General features: G+C 54.7%; 1 protein-coding gene across 1 annotated transcript in view; it reads left to right on the forward strand.

Moving 5' to 3' along the window:
• The window catches only part of LOC139243975 (ras GTPase-activating-like protein IQGAP1), a gene marked incomplete at its 5' end in the record, with an annotated part of 35,823 nt that extends 11,151 nt beyond the window's left edge, over positions 1 to 24,672 (forward strand). Inside the window, 11 exons of the mRNA XM_070870928.1 lie at positions 1,665 to 1,741; positions 5,876 to 5,943; positions 9,435 to 9,548; positions 10,272 to 10,450; positions 12,100 to 12,190; positions 13,424 to 13,587; positions 16,294 to 16,381; positions 20,180 to 20,343; positions 21,318 to 21,478; positions 22,464 to 22,588; positions 24,479 to 24,672. Coding sequence (XP_070727029.1) covers positions 1,665 to 1,741; positions 5,876 to 5,943; positions 9,435 to 9,548; positions 10,272 to 10,450; positions 12,100 to 12,190; positions 13,424 to 13,587; positions 16,294 to 16,381; positions 20,180 to 20,343; positions 21,318 to 21,478; positions 22,464 to 22,588; positions 24,479 to 24,672 — 1,425 coding nt within the window. The remainder of the gene's footprint in view (positions 1 to 1,664; positions 1,742 to 5,875; positions 5,944 to 9,434; positions 9,549 to 10,271; positions 10,451 to 12,099; positions 12,191 to 13,423; positions 13,588 to 16,293; positions 16,382 to 20,179; positions 20,344 to 21,317; positions 21,479 to 22,463; positions 22,589 to 24,478) is intronic.
• Between the last annotated feature and the right edge of the window lie 318 nt (positions 24,673 to 24,990).

Genomic DNA, 24,990 nt, shown 5'->3' on the forward strand with positions numbered 1-24,990 from the left:
GACACGAGGCTCCCAAAGCAAGCGCTCTACTCGGAACTCCTACTCAGCAAGCGAGCCAAAGGTGGGCAGAGGAAACTCTACAAGGACACCCTCAAAGCTTCCCTGATAAAATGCAACATCCCCACCGACACCTGGGAGTGCCTGGCCAAAGACCGCCCTAAGTGGAGGAAGTGCATCCGGGAGGGCGCTGAGCACCTCGAGTCTCGTCGCCGAGAGCATGCAGAAACCAAGCGCAGGCAGCGGAAGGAGCGTGCGGCAAACCTGTCCCACCACCCCTTCCCTCAACCACTGTCTGTGACAGAGACTGTAATTCCTGTATTGGACTGTACAGTCACCTGAGAACTCACCCATCAGAACCTTTCACCTCTGTACGAAGCTTCACCAAGTTGATTTTGTTTCGTAAACTGTACTCTTCACATACAAGTTAAGTCACTGTGGTTTCCAGGTCCTGAAACAGACTCTTCGCAACCTTCGCGTCCTGTTCAGTCCCGAGCTGACCTTCCGACCACACATCCACACCATCACTGAGACCACCCACTCCCAACTCCGTAACATCGCCCGTCTCCGCCCTCTCCTCAGCTCAACCGCTGCTGAAACCCTCATCCGTGCCTTTGTTATCGCTAGACTTGATTATTCCAACGCACTCCTGGCTGGCCTCCCACGTTCTACCCTACGTAAATTAGAGGTGATCCAAAACTCGGCTGCCCCTCCCCCCCCGCCGTGTCTGAACTCACACCGAGTCCCGCTCACCCATCACCCGCTGTGCTCATTGCCCCGTGTCCTAACTCGCACCAAGTCCCGCTCACTCATCACCATCTGTGCCCCGTGTCCTAACTTGCACCAAGTCCTGCTCACCCATCACCCGCTGTGCTCACTGACCTACATTGGCTCCCAGTCCAGCAACACCTCAATTTCAAAATTCTCATTCTTGTGTTCAAATCCTTCCATGGCCCTCGCCCCTCCCTATCTCTGTCATCTCCTCCAGCCCCACAACCCCCCTGAGATCTGTGTTTCTTCACGTCCGGCCACTTGTGCAGCTCCCGACCCACAAATCCAGGTTACTGTAACAGCCTGAAAAATTCGGGTTCCAGGTCTGTTGAATCCAGGATTCAATGTGGGACTTTCTCTTTCTAAGGTCGTTTTCATGTCTGTAACATCGAGCGGTCCCTCGAAGTGTGGTTTCTGGAGTGTGACAGACATATGTTGGAGGCAGGACTCTTTTTAAAAATCTACTAACTGATCTCCTGTGGCATTGCTCACGATGCACTGGAGGTTGCAATGTTTCACAGTAACATCCGGGTCAACAAAAGGTTGCTTGAGATAGAATTGAGCATGAAGTCGGAACAGAACGCTGTCGGTATGCTAGCCGACCTCCGGCAGCATTACTCATGCAGCACGCGCTGTTTTGGAGGACAGCAGCATTAAGTAAACACTGGGTAAGGTCAGTTAGAGTCTAATTGCAGGTCAGAGCCCAGGATGGAGTGACTGGATTTCCAATTGTTTCCTGTGTGAGCTCCGTCGGGGATTACTGATGTTCTGGTTGCTATTTCAGTTTACATTCTAAATTATTTATACTTTTAAGAGTGTGTGGTATTGAACTGTGAGGGAGAAGGGAGGCTCGATGAGCTGGTTTATTTACAATTATATGTTTCTTTTTGACGTAGATCTTTTACCCTGAAACTACAGACATCTATGACCGTAAGAACATGCCCCGATGTATCTACTGTATCCACGCTCTCAGGTATTTCCTCTCAATGTGAGCCATCCGTGTCGGTGATTAAAAGTCTGCCAGTGATGGTCTAGAAATATTGAAACTTGCTGACTTCATTGTGCTATATGTACGAGTTACTAATGGTGGTGCCCCTTGGTGAGGGAAGAGGGAAGATGGTACAAAGTTTCTGCTCCTTGTGCGTGGATGTCAGACCGCATTGAACTGGGTGGTGCTGCCTCTGCAGTTGAATAGCCCACTGTCGTTCACTGCTGCCCAGGGTGGCCGGTGCCTTTGCGGAACTACAGGAGACGGTGCCAGCAGGAAAAGAGGGGCGATCAAGGGGAGCATACTGCCCGGAGGGGGGAGGGTGGGAATGGGATTGTGAGGCTCCAGCGAAACCAGAGGTGAGAAGCGATCAGCGGGTTGCCCAGAAGCAGTTCAGTTGCTACCTCTGGCGTCCCGGGGAGAGTAGCAGCAACTGATTTGGAGCAGGTCCTGCGTCTATGTCGGTGTGGAGCAAGGGGCTTGTATGTGTCACGTCCTGTTGAGCCAGAGAGTGCCGCTCTCAGGCGTATCACAAGTGAAGAGGGTGCTCGCGGTCAGCGCTGTCGGGCGCTGCTCCCTCGGGCGCTCCGTGTCCTGCGATGAGCAGACGTCCCGACCCGAAGCCCAGACCCCACTCCCAATCGCCCACGGGCCCTCGATATCCCGCCATGTGTGAACAAACCCGGACACAGATTGCTGGAGCGTTCGACGCTTCTTCCCAACCTTGGGGCAAACTGCGGGCTGCACTCAGTGCTCGGGGTCCGAGACCCCCAGCTGCCGCACGCAGCAACAGCGGTGGCGGAGTTACGCACGGCACGGCACGGCACGACCGGCCAGTATCGTCGGGGATCGATGCATTCCCTTCCAGCAGCTGAAATCCCTGTACTTGGCTTTAAATATCTAACCAGATCCACGGGCAGTATTTCAGGCTGTGCAGACTATTGGAAGATTTCTGTAGTAAGCAAGCACTATTGAAAGACGGACACAGGCAGCCAGGTCTGGAGTATACAATTGTCAGCCTGTGGCTCAGTGGGCAACACCCTCGCCGACTGAGTCTGACGGCCTTGGGTTCAAGTCCCACTGCAGGAATTTGAGCACAAAAATCTCGGCTGACCCTCCAGTGCAGTGCTGAAGGAGTTAAACCCTTAAACCCACGTCCCGTCTTCCCTCTCAGGTGGATGTGAAATATCCCATGCCACTATTTCAAAGATCAGGGAAGTTATCCCCAGGGTCTTGGCCAATATTTATCCCTCAATCAACATAACAAAAAAAACAGACTATCCGGGTCATTGTCACAGTACTGTTTGTGGGAGCTTGCTGTGCGCAAATTGGCTGCCGTGTTTTCCACAATACAACAGTGACTACACTTCAAAAAGTACTTCATTGGCTGTAAAGCACTTTGAGACGTCCAGGGTGGTCGTGAAAGGCGCTATATAAATCCAAGACTTTTTCTTTCTTCAATCTTATTACAATATAGTTATTGGGACAAAGGGAACATTTTCCGACTGATTGGGGCCGAGTTTCTGCAGGACAAGCACTCTGAGCCCGCCGATATATTGTCGAGAGGGAGGTTTCCAATAACCTGGTTCAGAAACAGATGAGCGGGCAGGGTTTGATCGCTGGTTGAGGCAGTCAGTGTGATATTGAGGGGGGATGACGGGGGGGACAGGTTTTAATGTGTCGGATATTCTGCTCCTTCACCACCCCACTTCCCGTAGGCTCAGAGCTTGTGGCACTCCGGCACGCCATGCCCGCGAGTGAGCCGAGGGATCTCAGCGGACTATTCGACCAGGGGTGCGTCGGGACCTGTTTTCCAGAGGTTACCAATGCTGATTGGAATTTGTCATGTATTCTTTGGTTAGAATTCATTGCTATTAAGAACTAGTTGGTTTATTAACAAAGGTTTAACAATCACACTGCACATTACCGGTTCATCCACCAGGCTCACAGCCACCTGCCCCATCGTGGGTGACCGAAACCCAACTGGCCGGGGTTTTATTGAGTCTTGCTGTTCATACATTACAGCAAGGGGACCGATGCTGTAATGTGTGCACCTGTGATGGCTAAGCCCGTCCCTAACGTTCCTGTCCCTGGTGCTGAGGCCAGAGGCAGATCCTCCAACATTACTCGAGCTCGGACCAGGCTCCAGGAGAGCAGCAAGCAGCACAGTTAAATCGGGGGAGGAAGGAGAGGTCCGAGCGCGTCGAGAGGAGTAACCACCGCTGAATCCCGAGTGGGGGCTTGCTGCCTTCGATAGCGGCGGGACAGCAGGGTTCTTTGGTCAGCCTGGCTGGATTGAGCCTCCGAGCTGAAGGGGTCCCGTGACACTGGGGCAGCAGAGCGCGGAGGCTTCCTGGGTCAGTGTATAAAGGAGCAGTTTGTCTCCATCCAGTCACTTCCTGTTGTGGGGGCTGATTATTTCCCAGGGCTGCTATTCCCGGCCCTGGCCACGCAGCGCAGCTCAGGAAATGCCAGGCTGATTATTCAGTGACTGCAACGCGCTCGTTACTGGGGTTACACTGAGGGCAACATCTGGCCAGGAGCTGTGCCCCTGCCAGTCGTGGACTCTTGTCCCACTCTGTGTCCGATCGGCCCTCGCATCCCCCCCTCGCTCCCCACCCCCCCTTTTCCCCCATTCCCCCCCTCGCTTGTCTCCCCTACCCCCCCCTCGCTCCCCTCACCATTTCTTCCCCCCCCTCCTCCCTTCCCCCCCCTCCCTCCTCCCTCCCCCCCCCACTCCTCCCCCATCTTCCTCTCGCCCCGTCTCCCCCGCTCGCACTCAGCTCCCTCTTTCCCTCCCCCCTCGCCCCCTTTCCCTCCCCCCCTCCCCCTTTCCCTCCCCCCCTCACCCTCTTTTTCCCTCTCCCCTCGCTCGCCCCAAGATTGAGACCTCTTTCTCCGAGGATTGTGCTTGGCCGCAATGCCTTCTGTAGTCGAATAGCCTGTTAACATTCACTGTCTTGCCTTGCACTTGGGATACAGGAGGGTCTCGGACTCATACCCCAGCAGGCACAACATCACTCTTAAAAGAAAATTCATACTTGTGCATTACTAGGCGGAGATCGATGGTTAACTCTTTGCGTTCCTCCAGTAGTTCTGTATTAACCGAAATTTCAGTTCTTGTCAGCCCGAAACGATCACCAGGAACCTGGACCACAACAACAGGAGGAGGTCATTCCCCCCCGCCTCGATCCTGTACCACCATTCAATGATGATCTGCGACCTAACTCCATCTACCCGCCTTTGGCCCATATCCCTTAATACCTTTGGTAAAGAAAAATCTAAGATTTAAAATGAACAACTGCCGTTTGCGGAAGAGTTCCAAACCTCTACCACCCTTTGTGTGTCCAAGTATTTCCTAATTTCACTCCTGAAAGGTCTGGCTCTAATGTTTAGACTGTGCCCCTAGTCCCAGACTCCCCAACCAGCGGGAACAGTTTCTCTCTATCTGTTCCCCTTAATATCCTGAAAACTTCGATCAAATCACCCCTTAACCTTCTAAATTCCAGGGAATACAACCTGAATTTGTGGAATCCCTCCCGGTAATTTAACCCTTCAAGTCAGGGGTATCAGTGACTGGGGAGGTCGGAGTCCTTTCACAACCAAACCCAACCAATCACCAGTCCTCGCCTCTGCCGTTCGAGCCAGCCCCGGGTAACGTCCCTCAAACACTTGCTGCTGTGCAGGGTCCCGCGGTGGTGGGCTCCAACTAGCCGCCAGCCCTTCTGTTGGGGTCTTGCTCCCCGATCGCTATCCGGGGACACCCCACTCTGCTCGACAGTGTGTGGGTGTGGTCATCGGCCGAGGGCCGAGTGAGACCCGCTGTCCAGACTGACCACTGACCAGTGCGGGTACTGAGGCCAGGAGAGCACGAGCTGGGAGAGAGTTGGGGAGTGGGGCAGAGCGACAGGGCAGGAGCGGAGTGGCCTGTGCTCTGACGTTCCCTGACTTATCCTGACCATTCAGAGATCGATAGTTTGGATATTAAGGAGATATGAGGACAGTGCAGGAAAGTGTTGAAGTTCAAGATCAGCCATGATCTTACTGAATGGCGGAGCAGGCTCGAGGGGCCGAATGGCCTACTCCAAATCCTAATTCTTATGTTCTTGTATTCTGCAGTTTGTACCTCTTTAAACTGGGATTGGCCCCACAGATTCAGGACCTTTATGGAAAAGTTGCTTTCACAGGTGAGGATGGCTCAGTTTTATCCCAGATTGTTCCAAACCATGAAGATCCTCAGCACATTGCACATGGTCTTTGGTTGCAACATGTCGGAGGGGCAGTACTGAGGGAGTGCCGCACTGTCGGAGGGGCAGTACTGAGGGAGTGCTGCACTGTCGGAGGGGCAGTACTGAGGGAGTGCCGCACTGTCGAAGGGGCAGTACTGAGGGAGCGCCGCACTGTCGGAGGGGCAGTACTGAGGGAGTGCCGCACTGTCGGAGGGGCAGTACTGAGGGAGTGCTGCACTGTCGGAGGGGCAGTACTGAGGGAGTGCTGCACTGTCGAAGGGGCAGTACTGAGGGAGTGCCGCACTGTCGGAGGGGCAGTACTGAGGGAGTGCTGCACTGTCGGAGGGGCAGTACTGAGGGAGTGCTGCACTGTCGGAGGGGCAGTACTGAGGGAGTGCCGCACGGGCAGTACTGAGGGAGCGCCGCACTGTCGGAGGGGCAGTACTGAGGGAGTGCTGCACTGTCGGAGGGGCAGTACTGAGGGAGCGCCGCACTGTCGGAGGGGCAGTACTGAGGGAGCGCCGCACTGTCGGAGGGGCAGTACTGAGGGAGCGCTGCACTGTCGGAGGGGCAGTACTGAGGGAGTGCCGCACTGTCGGAGGGGCAGTACTGAGGGAGCGCCGCACTGTCGGAGGGGCAGTACTGAGGGAGTGCTGCACTGTCGGAGGGGCAGTACTGAGAGAGCGCTGCACTGTCGGAGGTACTGTCTTTTGGATGAGACGTTAAACCAAGGCCCCGTCTGCTCTCTCAGGTGGATGTAAAAGATCCCACGGCACTATTTTGAAGGGCAGGGGAGTTTTCCCCCCTGTCCTGATCAGTATTTATCCGTCATTCAACATCACTAGGACAGATTGTGGTCAGTTATCGAGGAACCCCATGCTGATATGTTTCTTGTCTCTCCCTGACCTACAGAAACTGAGACTAATTCTGTCCACCAGCCCCCCCACCCCGTAGCCCCCCCACCCACTGCTATCCCAACTAACTCAACATAGAACAGGGGCTCACAAAACATCCTCCTCGGTGAAGGCGAGCAGCAACTCCTTCGATCACAGGAGACCAGGCGTGAGCAGGGAGCTGGGGCAGCTCGAGTTAAAGAGTTGGCACCAGCAAGATGGGCCGAATGGCCTGCTCCCTTGCCAAAGTTTCTCTGGTCCCTGGCCTGTGTCAGAGTGTCGGGAGAAGTGCTGAGTTCGGTGATCTCAACCTGTTGGGCAATAAGATTGGGCTAACAGCCCCTTGTTCTGTGAAGAGGTAAATCAGCCAGGGTTGACACCTCTGAGCGCTGTTCAATGACATAAGGAATAGGAGCAGGAGTCGGCCATTCGGCCCCTCAAGCCTGCTCCGCCATTCAGTACGATCATGGCTGATCCGATCATGGACTCGGCTCCACTTCCCCGCCCGCCCCCTATAACCCTTCACTCCCTTATCGTTCAAAAATCTGTCTATCTCCACCTTAAATACATTCAATGACCCAGCCTGCACAGCTCTCTGGGGCAGAGAATTGCAAAGATTCACGACCCTCTGAGAGAAGAAATCCCTCCTCATCTCCGTCTTAAATGGGCGACCCCTTATTCTGAGACTATGCCCCCGAGTTCTCGATTCCCCCACGAGGGGAAACAACCTCTCTGCATCTATCCTGTGGAGCACCCTCAGAATCTTATATGTTTTAATAAGATCACCTCATTCTTCTGAACTCCAATGAGTACAGGCCCAACCTTTCGTCATAAGACAACCCCTTCATCTCAGGAATCAACCGAGTGAACCTTCTCTGAACAGCCTCCAATGTAAGTATATCCCTCCTTAAATACGGAGACCAAAACTGTACGCAGTACTCCAGGTGTGGCCTCACCAATACCCTGTACAGTTGTAGCAGGACTGCTCTGCTTTTATGCTTTGTTGGAAGGTGAGGGGGAATTCACGATGGGGTTGTAGGTGGAGCGGGAGGACAGGGATCTGTTTGGGTCACAATGGCCTCGCGCCCCACCTGCTGTGTGGCCCCAGCCCCCGGGGTGTCCATTTGGGAGAGGCACTGACGGGGCGGGCAGCAGGGGTGGAGCTGTTACTCAGCAAGTGTTGGCACCTTCAGGCGAGGAGGCTGGGGAGTGAATCAGTAACCTGCTGCTTTTCCGAGTGTCGGACGCCTGCCGGGGTTGGGTAGCGAGGCTGATATGTAATCAGTTGTTTCCAGTGCGGAGCACTCGCAGTCTGCTGTCGCTAATGGTTCGCCAGTCAAGGTGCAAAACGCAGATAACGTCCATCAGACACCAAGTGTTGAGGCTGCTTTTAAATCTTGTCCCTGAGCCAATGTGTCTTGTTGTTGGAGCGGTGCGTACACAATCGCTGCAGCACAGCCAAAGGCAACAAAGCACACAATGGGGAGTCAGGAGGTGTCCGGCAACTCGGACTGCCTGTATGTAAACCCACTGAATCATAAACTACCGAGCCTGTTTATAAAACACACCCCTCCCTCCCTCCAGCTCCCTGCTCTGCCCCCGTCAGGGAAGTCCTGCTGTCCCCAGAGCTGGGAACCCACTTTTGGGGATGAGGGAAATGAGAGATTTGGGGAGTGGGTTGGTTTGCAATTCGGTGAAGGGGCAACTCCCTGGCCGCCCCTCCCAGGGAGTGAAGCCATTCATTTCTTCAATCCATTTGTAATGTCACTGCAGCCGACACTTGATCGGCCCGACCATTCCCACTTCCTCAACTTCCCACTTCCTCAACTTCCCACTTCCTCAACTTCCCACTTCCTCAACTTCCCACTTCCTCAACTTCCCACTTCCTCAACTTCCCACTTCCTCAACTTCCCACTTCCTCAACTTCCCACTTCCTCAACTTCCCACTTCCTCAACTTCCCTCCATTTGGATCCTGGAAAGTTGGCGAGAGGGGTTGGGGGATGAGCATGGGGGAGGGGACAGAGTGGGGTGGCGGGGGCGGGGAGAGTAAGAGCACGACATATGGGGGGGGGAGGGGTGAGGGGGCAGGGAGAGGGGATGGGGAGGGGGGAGGGGTGAGGGGGCGGGGGGGCAGGGAGAGGGGGCGGGGGGGGAAGGGGCAGGGAGAGGGGGCGGGGGGAAGGGGCAGGGAGAGGGGGCGGGGGGGCAGGGAGAGGGTGAGGGGTGAGGGTGGGAAGGGGCAGGGAGAGGGGGCGGGGGGGGAAGGGGCAGGGAGAGGGGGCGGGGGGGAAGGGGCAGGGAGAGGGGGCGGGGGGAGGAAGGGGCAGGGAGAGGGTGAGGGGTGAGGGGGGGCAGGGGACAGGGAGAGGGGGCGGGGGGGGGAAGGGGCAGGGAGAGGGGGCGGGGGGGCAGGGAGAGGGTGAGGGGTGAGGGTGGGAAGGGGTAGGGAGAGGGGGCGGGGTGAGGGGGGGTAGGGGACAGGGAGGGGCGGTAGGGAGGGGTCACTGTCGAACTGCGTCCCTAACCCCCGTCTGTCTATCACCTGTCGGTTGCAGAGGAGGAAATCAACAACATGAAGCGGGAGCTGGAGAAATATGGGATTCAGATGCCTGCCTTCAGCAAGATCGGGGGAATTCTTGCCAATGAGCTGTCTGTGGACGAGGCTGCCTGTAAGTGATGTCGGGGTTCAGACCTGGTGGGTTGGGGGCCCTGTTGTTTTGTTCGGTTTTACTCTCTGAGTGCTTCACGTCCCCAACTGAGACGGCATTGGAGCTTTGACAAATCGCACAGCGCCCCCAGAGGGGTCAGGGGTCGAACCAGTCCTGATCGCGAACCTTGACTCGGGCTGGGGGAGGATTGGCGATCGCCGTGACGACACGACGAGCGACCCTTCAGGAAAGCTCCTGTCTGTAGAACTCGACCCAGCGACAGCCAGAAACAACTTGCGTATTTATATAGCACCTTGTAATGTGGTAAAACATCCCAAAGGTGCTTCACACGAGCGATTATCAAACAAAATTTGGCACCGAGCCCCATAAGGAGATATTTGGATAGGCGACCAAAAGCTCGGTCAAAAAGGTAGATTTTAAGGAGCATCTTAGAGGAGAGAGAGAGATGGAGAGGTTTGGGGAGGGAGTTCCAGAGCGTGGGGCCCAGGCAGCTGAAGGCACGGCCGCCAATGGTGGAGCGATGGAAATTGGGGGTGTGCGAGAGGCCAGAATTGGAGGTGTGCAGAGATCTCTTGGTTGGGGGGAGTTGTGGGACAGGAGGAGGTTACAGAGACAGAGGAGCGAGGTCACGGAGGGGGAGAGCGGGTAGACAATCCGATTCTGATTCCGATTTTCGAAAATGACACTCTGCTAACTGAGGCGTGCCTCCCTGCCCTCCCACAGTGCACGCTGCCGTCATCGCCATCAACGATGCAGTGGAGAAGGGCGTCCCCTCCGAGACCCTGGCGGCGATGAACAACCCCAACGCCATGCTGCTCAACCTGGATTCCAGTCAGAGCGTGCAGTACCAGAACACGCTGAGCAGCGCCAAGCACGAGAAGGCGGTCAACGCCAGGAATAAGGTGGGCGGGGGTGTGGGGAGGGGGGGTCGGTTGAAAGTGGGGGGGGGGGGATTGGTTGGTCAGGGGGAGGAGAGGGGTGGGGGGGGGTCAGGAGGTGGTCGGTCGGGGGGAGGTGGGTGGGGTGAATCGGGGGGGGGGGTGATTATGGTGTGTTTGTGCTATGTGTGCGTCACGTGTGTGAGCGTGTGTGTAAATTACATGGGCATCTAACGTGTGTGAGGGTGATATACCGTGCGTGAACACAGGAACATAGCCTGGAGAGTTCTTTGTCGGCCGGCCCACAAATGGTCTCCTTCCCTGTTGTAAATTTCTATGATTCTAGGAGCAGGATGTCGGCCGTTCAGCCCCTCGAGCCTGTTCCACCATTCAATGAGATCAGGGCTGATCTGTGACCTAATGCCATATCCCCGCCTTTGCACCATATTCCTTAATACCTTTGGTTAACAAAAATCGAAGAATCTCGTATTTAAAATTAACAACTCATCTCTCATCGATTGCCGTTTGCGGAAGAGTTCCAAACAACTATTACCCTTTGTGTGGAGAAGTGTTTCCTAATTTCACTCCGGAAGGTCTGGATCGAATGTTTAGACACTGCCCCCTGGTCCTAGACTCCCCAACCAGCAGCAACAGTCTCTCTCTATCTACCCTATCTGTTCCCTATAATATCCTGAAAACTTCGATCGAATCACCCCGTAACGTTCTAAATCCCAGGGAATACAACCCGTGTCTATATAATCTCTCCTCATAATTTAACACTTGGAGTCCGGGTATCGTTCTGGTAAACCCACACAGCACTCCCTCCAAAGACAATATACCCTCCCTAAGGTATGGGGCCCAGAACGGCTCACAGTGCTCCAGGTGGGGTCTAACCAGGGCTTTGTACAGCTGCAGCATAACTTCTACCCCCTTGTATTTTACTTATATACCCCCTCTCGATATAAAGGCCAGCATCCCATTCGCTTTTTTCATTACTTTCTGCACCTGTTCATGACATTTTCATGATCTATGGACCGTTCCCCCCTGCCCCCACCTCCTGTCCCGAGTCTGGGTGGTGTGTCTGAGGGTGATATAGGGCGTGTGAGATTCTTCTCTATTAACCAGCATCGTGCCATACAGTCTGAGCTGACCCAACAATTGCTGAAGGATTCTCGTGACCATTATCGCCAACGTTGCTCCTGTGTCAAGCGGCTGGGCAGCGATGGGAGAGGGTGGGTTCCCATGCACCAGCTCGAACGCTGGCACAGATGCTGGCACTCACCGCCAAGGGACCCGCACCTGAAATAGCAATGACCGAGAACATTGGTGGCCAGCTGATTTTGGTGAGTCCTATGTCCCTTGGCACCGTGCGCTCTCGATGTAAGGTGTGATGCTGCTCAGGGCAAGGGATATCTGTTGTGTGCAATGGGACGTTGTGTCTCAGCTCGCGGATAACGGGAGGCCTCTTGCAGCCCGGTACCTGAGGGGGTTGTGGGGCCCAGGACCTGGAGAAGTGGAGCTGAGCCCAAGATCAGATCAGCCATGATGGTATTGAATGGCCGAGCAGGCTCGAGGGGCCAGATGGCCGACTCCTGCTCCTATCTCTTGTGTTCTCGCGTGAGGGAAAGGAGCAGGATCCTGAAACGTCTCCAGTGTTTTCTTTCTTTGTGCAGGATGTGCCAGGGAGCCCCCAGGACGAGAGAGATGTTTATGAAGAGCTCCTCACACAGGCCGAGATCCAGGGCAACGTCAATAAAGTCAACCGTAAGTTCGATTCGCGTCACAACTCCACAGAACCCGTTCATGGTTCGAAGCCTTTACCCTGGGGGGGGGGGGGCAAAGTCGGGGGGAGAGGGGGGCATCTGACGGGCTGGGGGAGGGCATGGGAGGCAGGGGTCAGTCAGCCAGTGCTCTGACTCCTGGCCGCAGCTTATGGGTCTGTGGCGAGGGCGGAGTCGGGGCGGTCTGCGATGCACACACGGTTGAACAGCCTGGGTTCGCACGTTGAGGAACGGCCCCTTGCGTGAGATAACGGAGTGTGATGGGTCCCCGTGGAACCCCCGTGCCCCACCGAGAGTCGGCTCCTTCGACAGTCGGGGCTGTCCATTAGAAGCAGAAACTGTGGATCCCGGTGCCCTCAGTAAAGCCAGACTTGCATTTATATAGCGCCTTTCACAACCACTGCACGTCTCAAAGTGCTTTACAGCCAATGAAGTACTTTTGGAGTGTAGTCACTGTTGTAATATGGGAAATGTGGCAGCCAACTTGTGCACAGCAAGCTCCCACACAGCAATGTGATAATGACCAGATCATCTGTTTTAGTGATGTTGGTTGAGTGATAAATATTGGCCCCAGGACACCGGGGAGAGCTCCCCTGCTCTTCTTCGAAATAATGCCATGAGATCTTTTATGGCCACCTGAGAGAACAGACGGGGCCTCAGTTTAACATCTCATCTAAAAAATGACAACTCCGACAGTGCGGCGCTCTCTCAGCACTGCCCCTCCGACAGTGCGGCGCTCCCTCAGCACTGCCCCTCCGACAGTGCGGCGCTCCCTCAGCACTGCCCCTCCGACAGTGCGGCGCTCCCTCAGAACCGCCCCTCCGACAGTGCGGCGCTCCCTCAGCACTGCCCCTCCGACAGTGCAGCGCTCCCTCAGCACCGCCTCTCCGACAGTACGGCGCTCCCTCAGCACCGCCCCTCCGACAGTGCGGCACTCCCTCAGTACTGCACTGGGAGTGTCAGCCTAGATTTATGTGCTCAAGTCTCTGGAGTGGGACTTGAACCCACAACCTTCTGACTCCGAGGCGAGTGTGCTGCCCACTGAGCAACAGCTGACAGTCGGGTTATTGCAAACAGATTCTCACTTTGAGTAAAGAAGTTCTTCGTAACACATGTACTAAATTTATTTGACTCGACCTGTTCTCGGTTTACATTGAGCCCAGAAGCCCTGTCTGGTGCGGCACGTTACTGACCCGTTGCCCTGTTGTGATTGCAGTGCAGACCAGCCTACGGAGTGTGGACGGGGCCCTGGAGCGGGGAGATGGGGCCTTGTTGTACAACGCCCTGAAGTCGCCTGCCTTGGGCCTGCGGGGGTTGGAGCAGGGCAACTGCGACTGGTACCTCAAGCAGCTCACCTCCGACAAGCAGCTGAAAGCACAGGTAGGGAATGAGAACAATCGGTGCGAGAACTCGAGGGAGAGATGAGGAAACAAATGTTTTTACGCAGCGAGTTGTGATCGGGAATGCACTGCCTGAAAGGGCGGTGGGAGCAAATTCAAACGTAACTTTCAAAAGGGGAAACATAGAAACATAGAAAATAGGTGCAGGAGTAGGCCATTCGGCCCTTCGAGACTTCACCACCATTCAATAAGATCATGGTTGATCATTCCCTCAGTACCCATTTCCTGCTTTCTCTCCATACCCCTTGATCCCTTTAGCCGTAAGGGCCATATCTAACTCCCTCTTGAATATATCCAATGAGCTGGCATCAACAACTCTCTGCGGCAGGGAATTCCACAGGTTAACAACTCTCTGAGTGAAGAAGTTTCTCCTCATCTCAGTCCTAAATGGCTTACCCCTTATCCTTAGACTATGTCCCCTGGTTCTGGACTTCCCCAACATCGGGAACATTCTTCCTGCATCTAACCTGTCCCGTCCCGTCAGAATTATATACGGTACGTTTCTATGCGATCCCCTCTCCTTCTAAACTCCAGTGAATAAAGGCCCAGTTGATCCAGTCTCTCCTCATATGACAGTCCAGCCCTCCCTGGAATCAGTCTGGTGAACCTTCGCTGCACTCCCTCAATAGCAAGAACGTCCTTCCTCAGATTAGGAGACCAAAACTGAACACACTATTCCAGGTGAGGCCTCACTAAGGCCCTGTACAACTGCAGTAAGACCTCCCTGCTCCTATACTCAAATTCCCTAGCTATGAAGGCCAACATACCATTTGCCTTCTTCACCGCCTGCTGTACCTGCATGCCAACTTTCAGTGACTGATGAACCATGACACCCAGGTCTCGTTGCACCTCCCCTTTTCCAAATCTGCCGCCATTCAGATAATATTCTGCATTTGTGTTTTTATCCCCAAAATGGATAACCTCACATTTATCCACATTATACTGCATCTGCCATGTATTTGCCCACTCGCCTAACCTGTCCAAGTCACCCTGCAGCCTCTTAGCATCCTCCTCACAGCTCACACCGCCACCCAGTTTCGTGTCTTCTGCAAACTTGGAGATATTACACTCAATTTCTTCATCTAAATCGTTAATGTATTTTGTAAAGAGCTGGGGTCCCAGCACTGAGCCCTGCGGCACTCCACTAGTAACTGCCTGCCATTCTGAAAAGGACCCGTTTATCCCGACTCTCTGCTTCCTGTCTGCCAACCAGTTCTCTACCCATGTCAGTACATTACCCCCAATATCACGTGCTTTGATTTTGCACACCAATCTCTTGTGTGGGACCTTGTCAAAAGCCTTTTGAAAGTCCAAATACACCACATCCACTGGTTCTCCCTTGTCCACTCTACTAGTTACATCCTCAAAAAATTCCAAAAGATTCGTCAAGCATGATTTCCCTTTCATAAATCCATGCTGACTTGGACCGATCCTGTCACTGCTTTCCAAATACGCTGCTATTTCATCTTTAATGATTGATTCCAACATTGTCCCCACTACTGATGTCAGGCTAACCGGTCTATAATTACCCATTTTCTCTCTCCCTCCTTTTTTTAAAAAGTGGTGTTACATTAGCTACCCTCCAGTCCATAGGAACTGATCCAAAGTCGATAGACTGTTGGAAAATGATCACCAATGCATCCACTATTTCTAGGGCCACTTCCTTAAGTACTCTGGGATGCAGACGATCAGGCCCCGGGGATTTATCGGCCTTCAATCCCATCAATTTCCATAACACAATTTCTCGTCTAAAGGATATCCTTCCATTCCTCCTTCTTACTCGACCCAGTGACCCCTAGTACATTCGGAAGGTATTTGTGTCTTCCTTCGTGAAGACAGAACCGAAGTATTGGTTCAACTGGTCTGCCATCTCTTTGTTCCCCATTATAAATTCACCTGAATCCGACTGCAAGGGACCTACATTTGTCTTCACTAATCTTTTTCTCTTCACATCTCGGACCTAAATGGCTTACCCCTTACCCTTAGACTGTGACCCCTGGTTCTGGACTTCCCCAACATCAGGAACATTCTTCCTGCATCTAACCTGTCCAATCCCGTCAGAATTTTATATGTTTCTCTGAGATCCCCTCTCATTCTTCTAAATTCTAGTGAATATAAGCCTAGTCGATCCAGTCTTTCTTCATATGTCAGTCCTGCCATCCCAGGAATCAGTCTGGTGAACCTTCAGTGCACTCCCTCAATAGCAAGAATGTCCTTCCTCAGATTAGGAGACCAAAACTGTGCACAATATTCAAGGTATGGTATCACCAAGGCCCTGTACAACTGCAGTAAGACCTCCCTGCTCCTATACGCAAATCCCCTAGCTCTGCAGGCTAACATGCCATTTGCCTTCTTAACCGCCTGCTGTATTGGAAGTGGATAAATACTTGAAGGGGAAACAATTGAAGGGCTGTGGAAAAGAGCAGGGGGCGTGGGACTGATTGGATCGCTCTCTCACAGAGCTGGCACAGGCACGGAGGGCCGAATGGGATCCTCCTGTGCTGTATTCTCTAATTCTACGAGTTGGGAGGTCTCGCATTGCACCTGGAATTATTACATTTGCCAAAACTGTGGCTGCATTTAGAAAAAAGGAGAATGAATTCTGGATTGAAATATATTAACATACTGAAGTGCTCTCCACATTGCTCATCTCTGCATTCTATCCCAATCATCCTCTGCCCCCCAGGAGCAAGGTTCAAATGAGCCCCTGACGAAGGAAGAGTTACAGTTCGGGGTGGAGCAAGCCAACGGAGATGCTCATCGATTCAGGAAAAGTGAGTATCTGTCGACTCGGAGTCAGGAGGGGGCCATTCAGCCCCTCGAGCCTGTTCCGTCATTCTATTGGATCGTGGCTGACCTGTAGCTCAGCCTCTCTTACCCCACCTTGGATTCACATCCCATAATACCCTTACACAAAAAAATCCACCTGTCTCAGTCTTGACATTTTCAATTGACCCCTGACCTCAACAGCTCTTTGCTGGGGGAGAGAGTTCCCGATTCCCACGGCCCTTTGTGTGACAAAGTGCTCCCTGACATCACCCCTGAACGGCTGGGCTCTCATGTTAAGGTCCTGTCCCCTTGTTCTGGACTCCTGCACCGCCCCGCCCCCCCACCACCCCCCCCCACCAGGTCACCAGGGGAAATAGTTTCTCAGTATCAACCCCCGATCGAATCCTTTTAAACTCCGAAATTAGATCACTCACCCCTCCACCTTCGAAACTGAAGGGAATACGACCCGAGCTGATGCAACCTTCCCTCGTAACTTAACCCTTTCAGCCCCGGTATCGTTCTGGTGAATCTGCGCTGCTCCCACTCCGATGCCGATATACCCTCCCCGAGGGGTGGGGCCCAGGACTGGACGCAGCGACTGGAGACGGGGTCTGACTCGAGCTCTGAATAAACCGTAGTGTATCTTCCACCCCCGAGTATTCAGCCCCTTGGCTTAAGGCCAACATACCATCAGCCTTTTTGATTACTTTCTGTATCAGTCCACGAGCTTTTCATGATTTGAGTCCTTGCACCCCTCAATCTTTCTGCTCCTCCACAGATTCCCGCCTTTCCTCATTGAGAACATATTTCTGATTTTCCGCTCTCGGTCCCAGAGAGCATTGCCTCCAAGGTTGCTACACCACCACAGTTCTACCCGCTCACATCGTCTGTCCGTCTCTTTGTAACTTCATCCTCCCGTCTCCAAACTTCCTGTGGCCCCTAAGTGAGTGTCACCTGCAAACTCGGAGATACAGCTCGCTAACCCTTCGCCCTGGTCCTTGATATACCCGCTGAAACACCGAGGCCCAGAACCGATCCCTGGGGAGCACTGTTCCTCACCGCCCGCCAATCAGAGAATGTTCCCTTTATCCCAATTCTCAGTCTCCTCCCTCCTGGCCAGCCCGTGTCCACGGGTCACCTCCAACTCGGTGAGCCTCGTTTTACTCTCAATCTCCCGAGCGATACCTTATCAGCTGCCTTGTGGGAGTCGGTATCGGAAACACCCCTGTGTGGGGAGCCTCCTTAACTGCCAGAGTGGTTATGTAAATGTAAACAAATATCTGTCGTGACTAAATTTGACTATCCTGTTGTCGGCAAAGGAAAATGGTCAGTGTTTCTTCCAGACGTGCATGGACAGCACAGACCGGCTGCTGTCAACACTTCCCAGTGATGCCACTCGTGGTTTGGTCGGGTGTGGGGTGGGGGGGGGGTCCCTGGGTGGTATTGGGGGTGGGGGGGGGGGTCCCCGGGTGGTATTGGGGGCGGGGGGGGGGGTCCCCGGGTGGTATTGGGGGGGGGGGGAGAGAGGCCCCGGGTGGTATTGGGGGCGGGGGGGAGGGAGGCCCTGGGTGGTATTGGGGGTGGGGGGGGAGAGAGGCCCCGGGTGGTATTGGGGGCGGGGGGGGGGGAGGCCCCGGGTGGTATTGGGGGCGGGGGGGGGGGTCCCTGGGTGGTATTGGGGGTGGGGGGGGGGGAGGCCCCGGGTGGTATTGGGGGGGGGGGGAGGCCCTGGGTGGTATTGGGGGTGGGGGGGGGGAGGCCCCGGGTGGTATTGGGGGGGGGGGGAGGCCCCGGGTGGTATTGGGGGCGGGGGGGGGGTCCCCGAGTGGTATTGGGGGTGGGGGGGGAGGCCCCGGGTGGTATTGGGGGCGGGGGGGGGGGTCCCCGGGTGGTATTGGGGGTGGGGGGGGGGTCCCCGGATGGTATTGGGGGTGGGGGGGGGGAGGCCCCGGGTGGTATTGGGGGCGGGGGGGGGGTCCCCGGGTGGTATTGGGGGTGGGGGGGGGGAGGCCCCGGGTGGTATTGGGGGCGGGAGGGGGGGTCCCCGGGTGGTATTGGGGGCGGGGGGGGAGGCCCCGGGTGGTATTGGGGGTGGGGGGGGGAGGCCCCGGGTGGTATTGGGGGCGGGGGGGTGAGGCCCCGGGTGGTATTGGGGGGGGGGGTCCCCGGGTGGTATTGGGGGGCGGGGGGGGGGTCCCCGGGTGGTATTGGGGGCGGGGGGGGGGAGGCCCCGGGTGGGTGAGCTCTCCCGGGACATTAGGGTGGGCCACGGTGTTTAGGATGGGGTTTCCCCACTGGGTGGTTATGGGGCCCCCCCTCCCCAAGGTTAGGGTGGGGGTCGTAGGTAATTTAGGAAGTCCCCTTACTCCAGGAGTTCCACCTGAAAACTCGAGAACGGACTATTGCCTCACACAGGCTCCACCAACAAGTGCCATTGGTTGGCCCAGTTGCCAACAGAACCAGAGAGGAGGCTGGTTTTTCCGCAGCGAGTTGTGATCGGGAACGCGCTGCCTGAAAGGGCGGTGGGAGCAGATTCAATCGTAACTTTCAAACAGGGAATTGGATATGTACTTATAAAGAAAACAATGGGCTGTGGGGAGAGGGCGGGGAGTGGGACTAATTGGATCACTCTCTCACAGAGCCGGCACAGGCTCGATGGGCCGAATGGCGGCCTCCCGTGTGGTGAGATTCTATCGCTGTGTGTGACTTCAGTCGTACGTTGCATCACCACCCTCGCTGCCCGCAGCACAAGGGGGAATAAAGTGAGGGGAGAAAGGAGAGGTTTGCAGCCAGTGACTCTGAGCGATCACCGGCTTTATTTGCCAATGAGACATCCTGTGGTGGGAAATGATGCGTACATCATCAAGCATGGATTGTTCCGGAAACAAAACTCGTATGACAGGAACATGTATTTATAACAAGCCTTGTAACATCTCTCAAAAATATCCCAAAGTGTTTCCAATGCAATGGCTATTTTGCAAACAGCAAGAGGGAGCGTTACTCTGTATCTAACCCCCTGTACCTGCCCTGGGAGTGTTTGATGGGACAGTGTAGAGGGAGCTTTACTCTGTATCTAACCCCGTGCTGTACCTGCCCTGGGAGTGTTTGATGGGACAGTGTCGAGGGAGCTTTACTCTGTATCTAACCCCCTGTACTTGCCCTGGGAGTGTTTGATGGGACAGTGTAGAGGGAGCTTTACTCTGTATCTAACCCCCTGTACCTGCCCTGGGAGTGTTTGATGGGACAGTGTAGAGGGAGCTTTACTCTGTATCTAACCCCCTGTACCTGCCCTGGGAGTGTTTGATGGGACAGTGTAGAGGGAGCTTTACTCTGTATCTAACCCCGTGCTGTACCTGCCCTGGGAGTGTTTGATGGGACAGTGTAGAGGGAGCTTTACTCTGCATCTAACCCCCTGTACCTGCCCTGGGAGTGTTTGATAGGACAGTGTAGAGGGAGCTTTACTCTGTATCTAACCCCGTGTACCTGCCCTGGGAGTGTTTGATGGGACAGTGTAGAGGGAGCTTTACTCTGTATCTAACCCCGTGCTGTACCTGCCCTGGGAGTGTTTGATGGGACAGTGTCGAGGGAGCTTTACTCTGTATCTAACCCCCTGTACCTGCCCTGGGAGTGTTTGATGGGGATATTGAGTGCCTGAAATGGGAATGCTTACTATTTACAACGGTAACTTCCAGAATTCAGCAATAGTTCATCTTGTGCGTTATTGTGTGAGACGGTGCGTCCCGTGAAGTGAGCACACTGGGACTGTCTCCCGGACGGACTCTGACGGCAGGCTCTTGTTTCAGTGTTGGCAGCTGTGTCGCGGATCAACGGCGCGGTCCGCAAAGGTGTGGCGGAGGAGACGGTGACGGAGCTGATGGATCGCGATGCGCAGTTACCGGAGGTGCACCCGTTCGCGGCGGAACTGTACCAGCGAGAGCTCCACACCCTGCAACAGCAGAGCCACGAGGTGAGAGGGTGGTCTCTGGGGGGTGGGGGGGGGGGGGGAGGCGGGAGGGGGGAGGGGGGAGGGGGAGGGAGGGAGGGAGTGCAGTCCCTCCTCTGGTCCGATTCTAAACTGTTCTTCACTGTTAACCCTTGGCTTGCTGCAACGACCGGTAACTCTCGCGCTGGGGTATTCCACACTGACAGATATCAGCAGCAGGCGATTACTGGTCTATTATTAACCCTCAACCCTCAACTATCAAACTGGCCAATATTTATCCCTCGATCAACATTTTAAAAAAACCCAGATGATCTGGGTCATTTTCACATTGCTGTGTGTGGGAGCTTGCTGTGCACAAATTGACTGCTGTGTTTCCCACATTACAACAGCGACTACACTCCACAAGTACTTCACTGGCTGTGAAGCGCTTTGAGACGCCCAGTAGTCGTGAAAGGCGCTATATAAATGCAAGTCTTTCTTTAAGCGTCTCGGCACAACTTTCTCTCAGCCCTCACTAGTTCCAACCTTTAAAAGACTCTTAGATTTGTCAAAGATGGTTTCCTTTTCAGAAATCCGTGTTGACCCTGCCCCCCTCGTGTTACGCTTTTCTAAGCGCCTTTGTTCCCTCTCGTGCTTGCTTGTCGTTGAATTTTCCTCTTTTCACTCTCGTCCTTGGAGGCGTCACCGTGGAGCCGGGATCGGGCGGGATCATGTGGGCGGCAGCGGCCCAGGATGAAAGAGTGGGGGTGCGAGGGTGGATCAATGTTCTGTTCGATTCACTCTCGGTGTCTGGGACCGTTCACACTGAATTTTCCCTCGGGAGATGAAATGGGCGGGTAGAGTTTGGGATCGGGGAGAGTGTCCATGGGCTGTGGGAAGAATGCGATTGATGGGCAGAATCCTCCATTCTTTCTGGTTTTTAGTTGATTATATAATGAGACTGATCTTATTCGTTGAAGTGGAGAGGCATTAAATGTTGTAAACGTCTCTGGGCCTAGGGTAACCTGACGCACGCTGAGCTGGCCGTTGCCGTGGAGATGTTGTCCTCTGTGGCGCTGATCAACCGCGCTCTGGACGCCGGTGATGTGAACGGTGTGTGGCGGCAGCTCCACAACCGGGTGACGGGTCTCACCAACGTGGACGATGGCAACGGACAGAGGTAGGAGCCTGAGGCCTACCGTGGCCTAGCAACCGCGGCCTGGCGACCGCAGCCCAGCAATTGGCGTCCACTTGACCAGGCCTGAAGGAAGCTGGCAGAACTAAACATAAGAACATAAGAATTAGGAGCAGGAGTCGGCCATTCGGCCCCTCAAGCCTGCTCCGCCATTCAATAAGATCACGGCTGATCTTCGACCTAACTCCACTTTCCTGCACTGTCTCCATATCCCTCGATTTCCTTAATATCCAAAAATCTATCGATCTCCGTCCTGAATATACTCAATGACTGAGCCTCCACAGCCCTCTGGGGCAGAGAATTCCAAAGATTCACCACCCTCCGAGTGAAGAAGTTTCTCCTCATCTCAGTCCTAAATGGCCAACCCCTTATCCTGAGACTGTGACCCCTGGTTCTAGACTCTCCAGCCCGGGGGAAACATCCTCCCTGTATCTACCCTGTCAAAACAGTGTCCACAGAATCGTGCGTTAGACCTCCTGTTAACCTGTATTAGCTCTTGAACTGCTTCCCACCACCTCAGTCCTGCACAATCATCGTTACTTCCTGTTGGCCCTCCCTGCGAGCGCTCTTTGTAACCATGGGAACAGGAGGCCATTCCCCCTCGGGCCTATTCCGCCATTCAGTGGGATCAGGGCTGATCTGTAACCTAACTCCATGCACCCGCCTTGACTCCAAGCTTTAACACCCTTAGCCAACAAAAATCGACCAATCTCCGTTTTGAAATGTTCAATTGACCCCCCAGCCTTAACAGCTTTCTGGGGGAGAGAGTTCCCGATTCCCACTGCCCTTCGTGACAGGAACTGCTTCCCGACATCAACCCTGAATGGCCTGGCTCTAATTTCCAGGTTATTGCTCCATTGTTCCCCCCCGCACCAGAGGGAATGAGTTTCAGTCCGCCCTCTGAAGTCCTTTCATCGATTAGATCGCCCCTCAATCCCCTGCTCTAGTGTGTTGTTTTTTTGTGTCGTAGGTACGTGGACGAACTGATGAGACTGAAGGCCAAGGCTCGGGAAGAAGACAATGAGTTTCTCACCTGGAATGATATCCAGGGATCTGTGGATCGGGTCAACGTGGTGGTCCAGGAGGAACATGACAGTAAGTCAAGGATGGGGACACGGGGCCAAGTTAGTTAGAAATATCTTTGGCGAGTTTTGTGCTCATTGAAAATACTTCCAGGTGAAGATATGGGAGAGTGTTTGGTGCAGAATGCAGCTCCCTCTATTTTGACCCTGACGCAGTCCACAGTCTCAGCCTCAATAGAGTTGTTCAATTCTCTATCCAGTTGTCACCTCTCTCGCTGGGCCCAGTCCGAGGTTTAGGTTTTCTCTGACCCCTCGACACCGAGTGTCAGAGAATTATCCCTCCCCACCTGACACTCGCACGCCTGCCTTCCCGAGTGGTGGTCCCGCGATCAGGACCCCCTGACTCGTCTCTCGCCCCTGGTCTCGGGCACTGAGGCAAATTGTAGCGCCCCCTGCTGCTGGGAAGAGCTAACTGGGCTCCCGATGGACATAGAAACATAGAAAATAGGTGCAGGAGTAGGCCATTCGGCCCTTCTAGCCTGCACCGCCATTCAATGAGTTCATGGCTGAACATGCAACTTCAGTACCCCATTCCTGCTTTCTCACATACCCTGTGATCCTCTTAGTAGTAAGGACTACGTCTAACTCTTTTTTGAATATATATTAGGACGATCCTGTTCCCCACTTTAACCAATCAACCGGGTTCGTGTCACTCGGTGAGAATTCTCACCAAGCTTGTTTAATGGCCTGCTGTGGCCGGGGACAAGCTGGAACCTTGGCTAATGATTCACCAACTCACTCATCCAGTCCGTCTCTCCCAGCTGTGCACCTATTGTGCTGGATGCTGCCCGTAACCCGTGGTCTCAGCAGCTGAGCTGTCCCCATCAGATTATCCACGTTTCGAACTCGCTGACTCGTGCTGGGCCGTGGAGACGGGCAACCCCTCCAGTGCTTTGGCCAAGGGGCTGCTCTTTGTACGTGAGTGTGTGTGCGCCCCCCAGCAGGTTATCTGACCATGGGGTGCGTCACGACCCAGCCCAATAAACCCCCACCTCCCCCCACCCCTTGCACGCACGCACACGCACGTACATACACGCACACGTACATACACGCACACGCACACATGTAGTATTAGGCAGCACTTGTATCGAGCATGACTTGTTTCCACACCAAAAAGGGATGAGTTCACAGGTGTTTCGATGAAGGAGCTAATATTCCAGGTCCTGAACTACATCCTGAAGGGTGGAAGATGCCTGTGCGTGGATTGTTTTAACGTGGGGTGACCGTTGCACACCAGCCACCACACGGGCTTGACAGAGCGAGGCCCTGGTCCAGGGGCAAGGGTTAACCAGGACGACTGCTCTGCTGCACGGACCGAGTGCGCTCACATATCGCAGTGTGGGCTGGCCCGTGCTGCCCCTTCCCTGGGCCCCGACCCCGTTGTTGTTATAGGCTGTACCGATCCTGAGCCTCTGCCTTTAGCTGGGCTTCTCGACTCCGAGAGTGGTATGTACACGTACATGTACACATGTACACACACGCATAGACAAGTCTTTTCATCTAATAATTCCTATGTTCCGAAGCATCCACCGTTCACGTGTGATCAAAGTGAGGATCAGCGGGATATTCAGCAACAAAGGCATCACAGCCAACACTCAATGTCCGTACACCCCTCATTCCTGGGACGTGATCAGGAGTTGGAACCTGGTGGGTTATTCCCCCCATCTCCGCCCAGGGGCACTGAGGCAAACTGACACAGCATGGCCTGGGTATAGGCTGGTTTAATCTCCGAGGCAGCTCATTGGGTGTGTCTCCCTGTCTGTTTCTCTCTCTCTCTCTCTCTCTTCTCTCTCTCTCTCTGCCTCTGCCTCTGCCTCTGCCTCTCCCGCTTGGTCTCTCGCTCTCTCTCTCTCTCTCTCGGTTGTACTGGAGGATTACAACGGTTTCTGCTCCTGTTTCCCAGGGATTAAGGCGATTGGTCTGATTAACGAGGCGGTGGATGAAGGGGATGCCCAGAAGACTCTGAAAGCCCTGCTCCTGCCCAGCGCCAAACTGGCTGACGTCTTGACCCCGGTGGCTGAACATTACCAGGAGATGCTCATCCGGGCCAAGCGGGAGAAGGCTCAGGTAGGGCAGCTCCCGATATTCCAGCCATAGAAAGTCAACTTGTGAGTCCAGGCTGTGTTTGAATCCGATGGGCAAAGTGTAACACACACACGCAGGATACAGGACCCACGGAATCCAAACAGCCCACTCGGGCCTGGGAAACCTCCGATTCCCCTCAGTTTCTCCCCCCCCCCCCCCCCCCCCCCCCCCCCCGGTCGATTTACCTCTCCACACCTTCACACTCCCACGACCCTGCCCTCCCCCCCCACCTCTGACCCGACCGACCCTCTTCCCCCCCCCCCCCCCCGTTCCTTCACCCCCCCCCTCCTCCCCCCCATCCCTTCACCCCCCCCTCCCCCACGACCCTGC

The sequence above is a fragment of the Pristiophorus japonicus genome, unplaced genomic scaffold (assembly GCF_044704955.1).
Source record: "Pristiophorus japonicus isolate sPriJap1 unplaced genomic scaffold, sPriJap1.hap1 HAP1_SCAFFOLD_1940, whole genome shotgun sequence".
Classification (NCBI taxonomy): Eukaryota; Metazoa; Chordata; class Chondrichthyes; family Pristiophoridae; genus Pristiophorus; species Pristiophorus japonicus.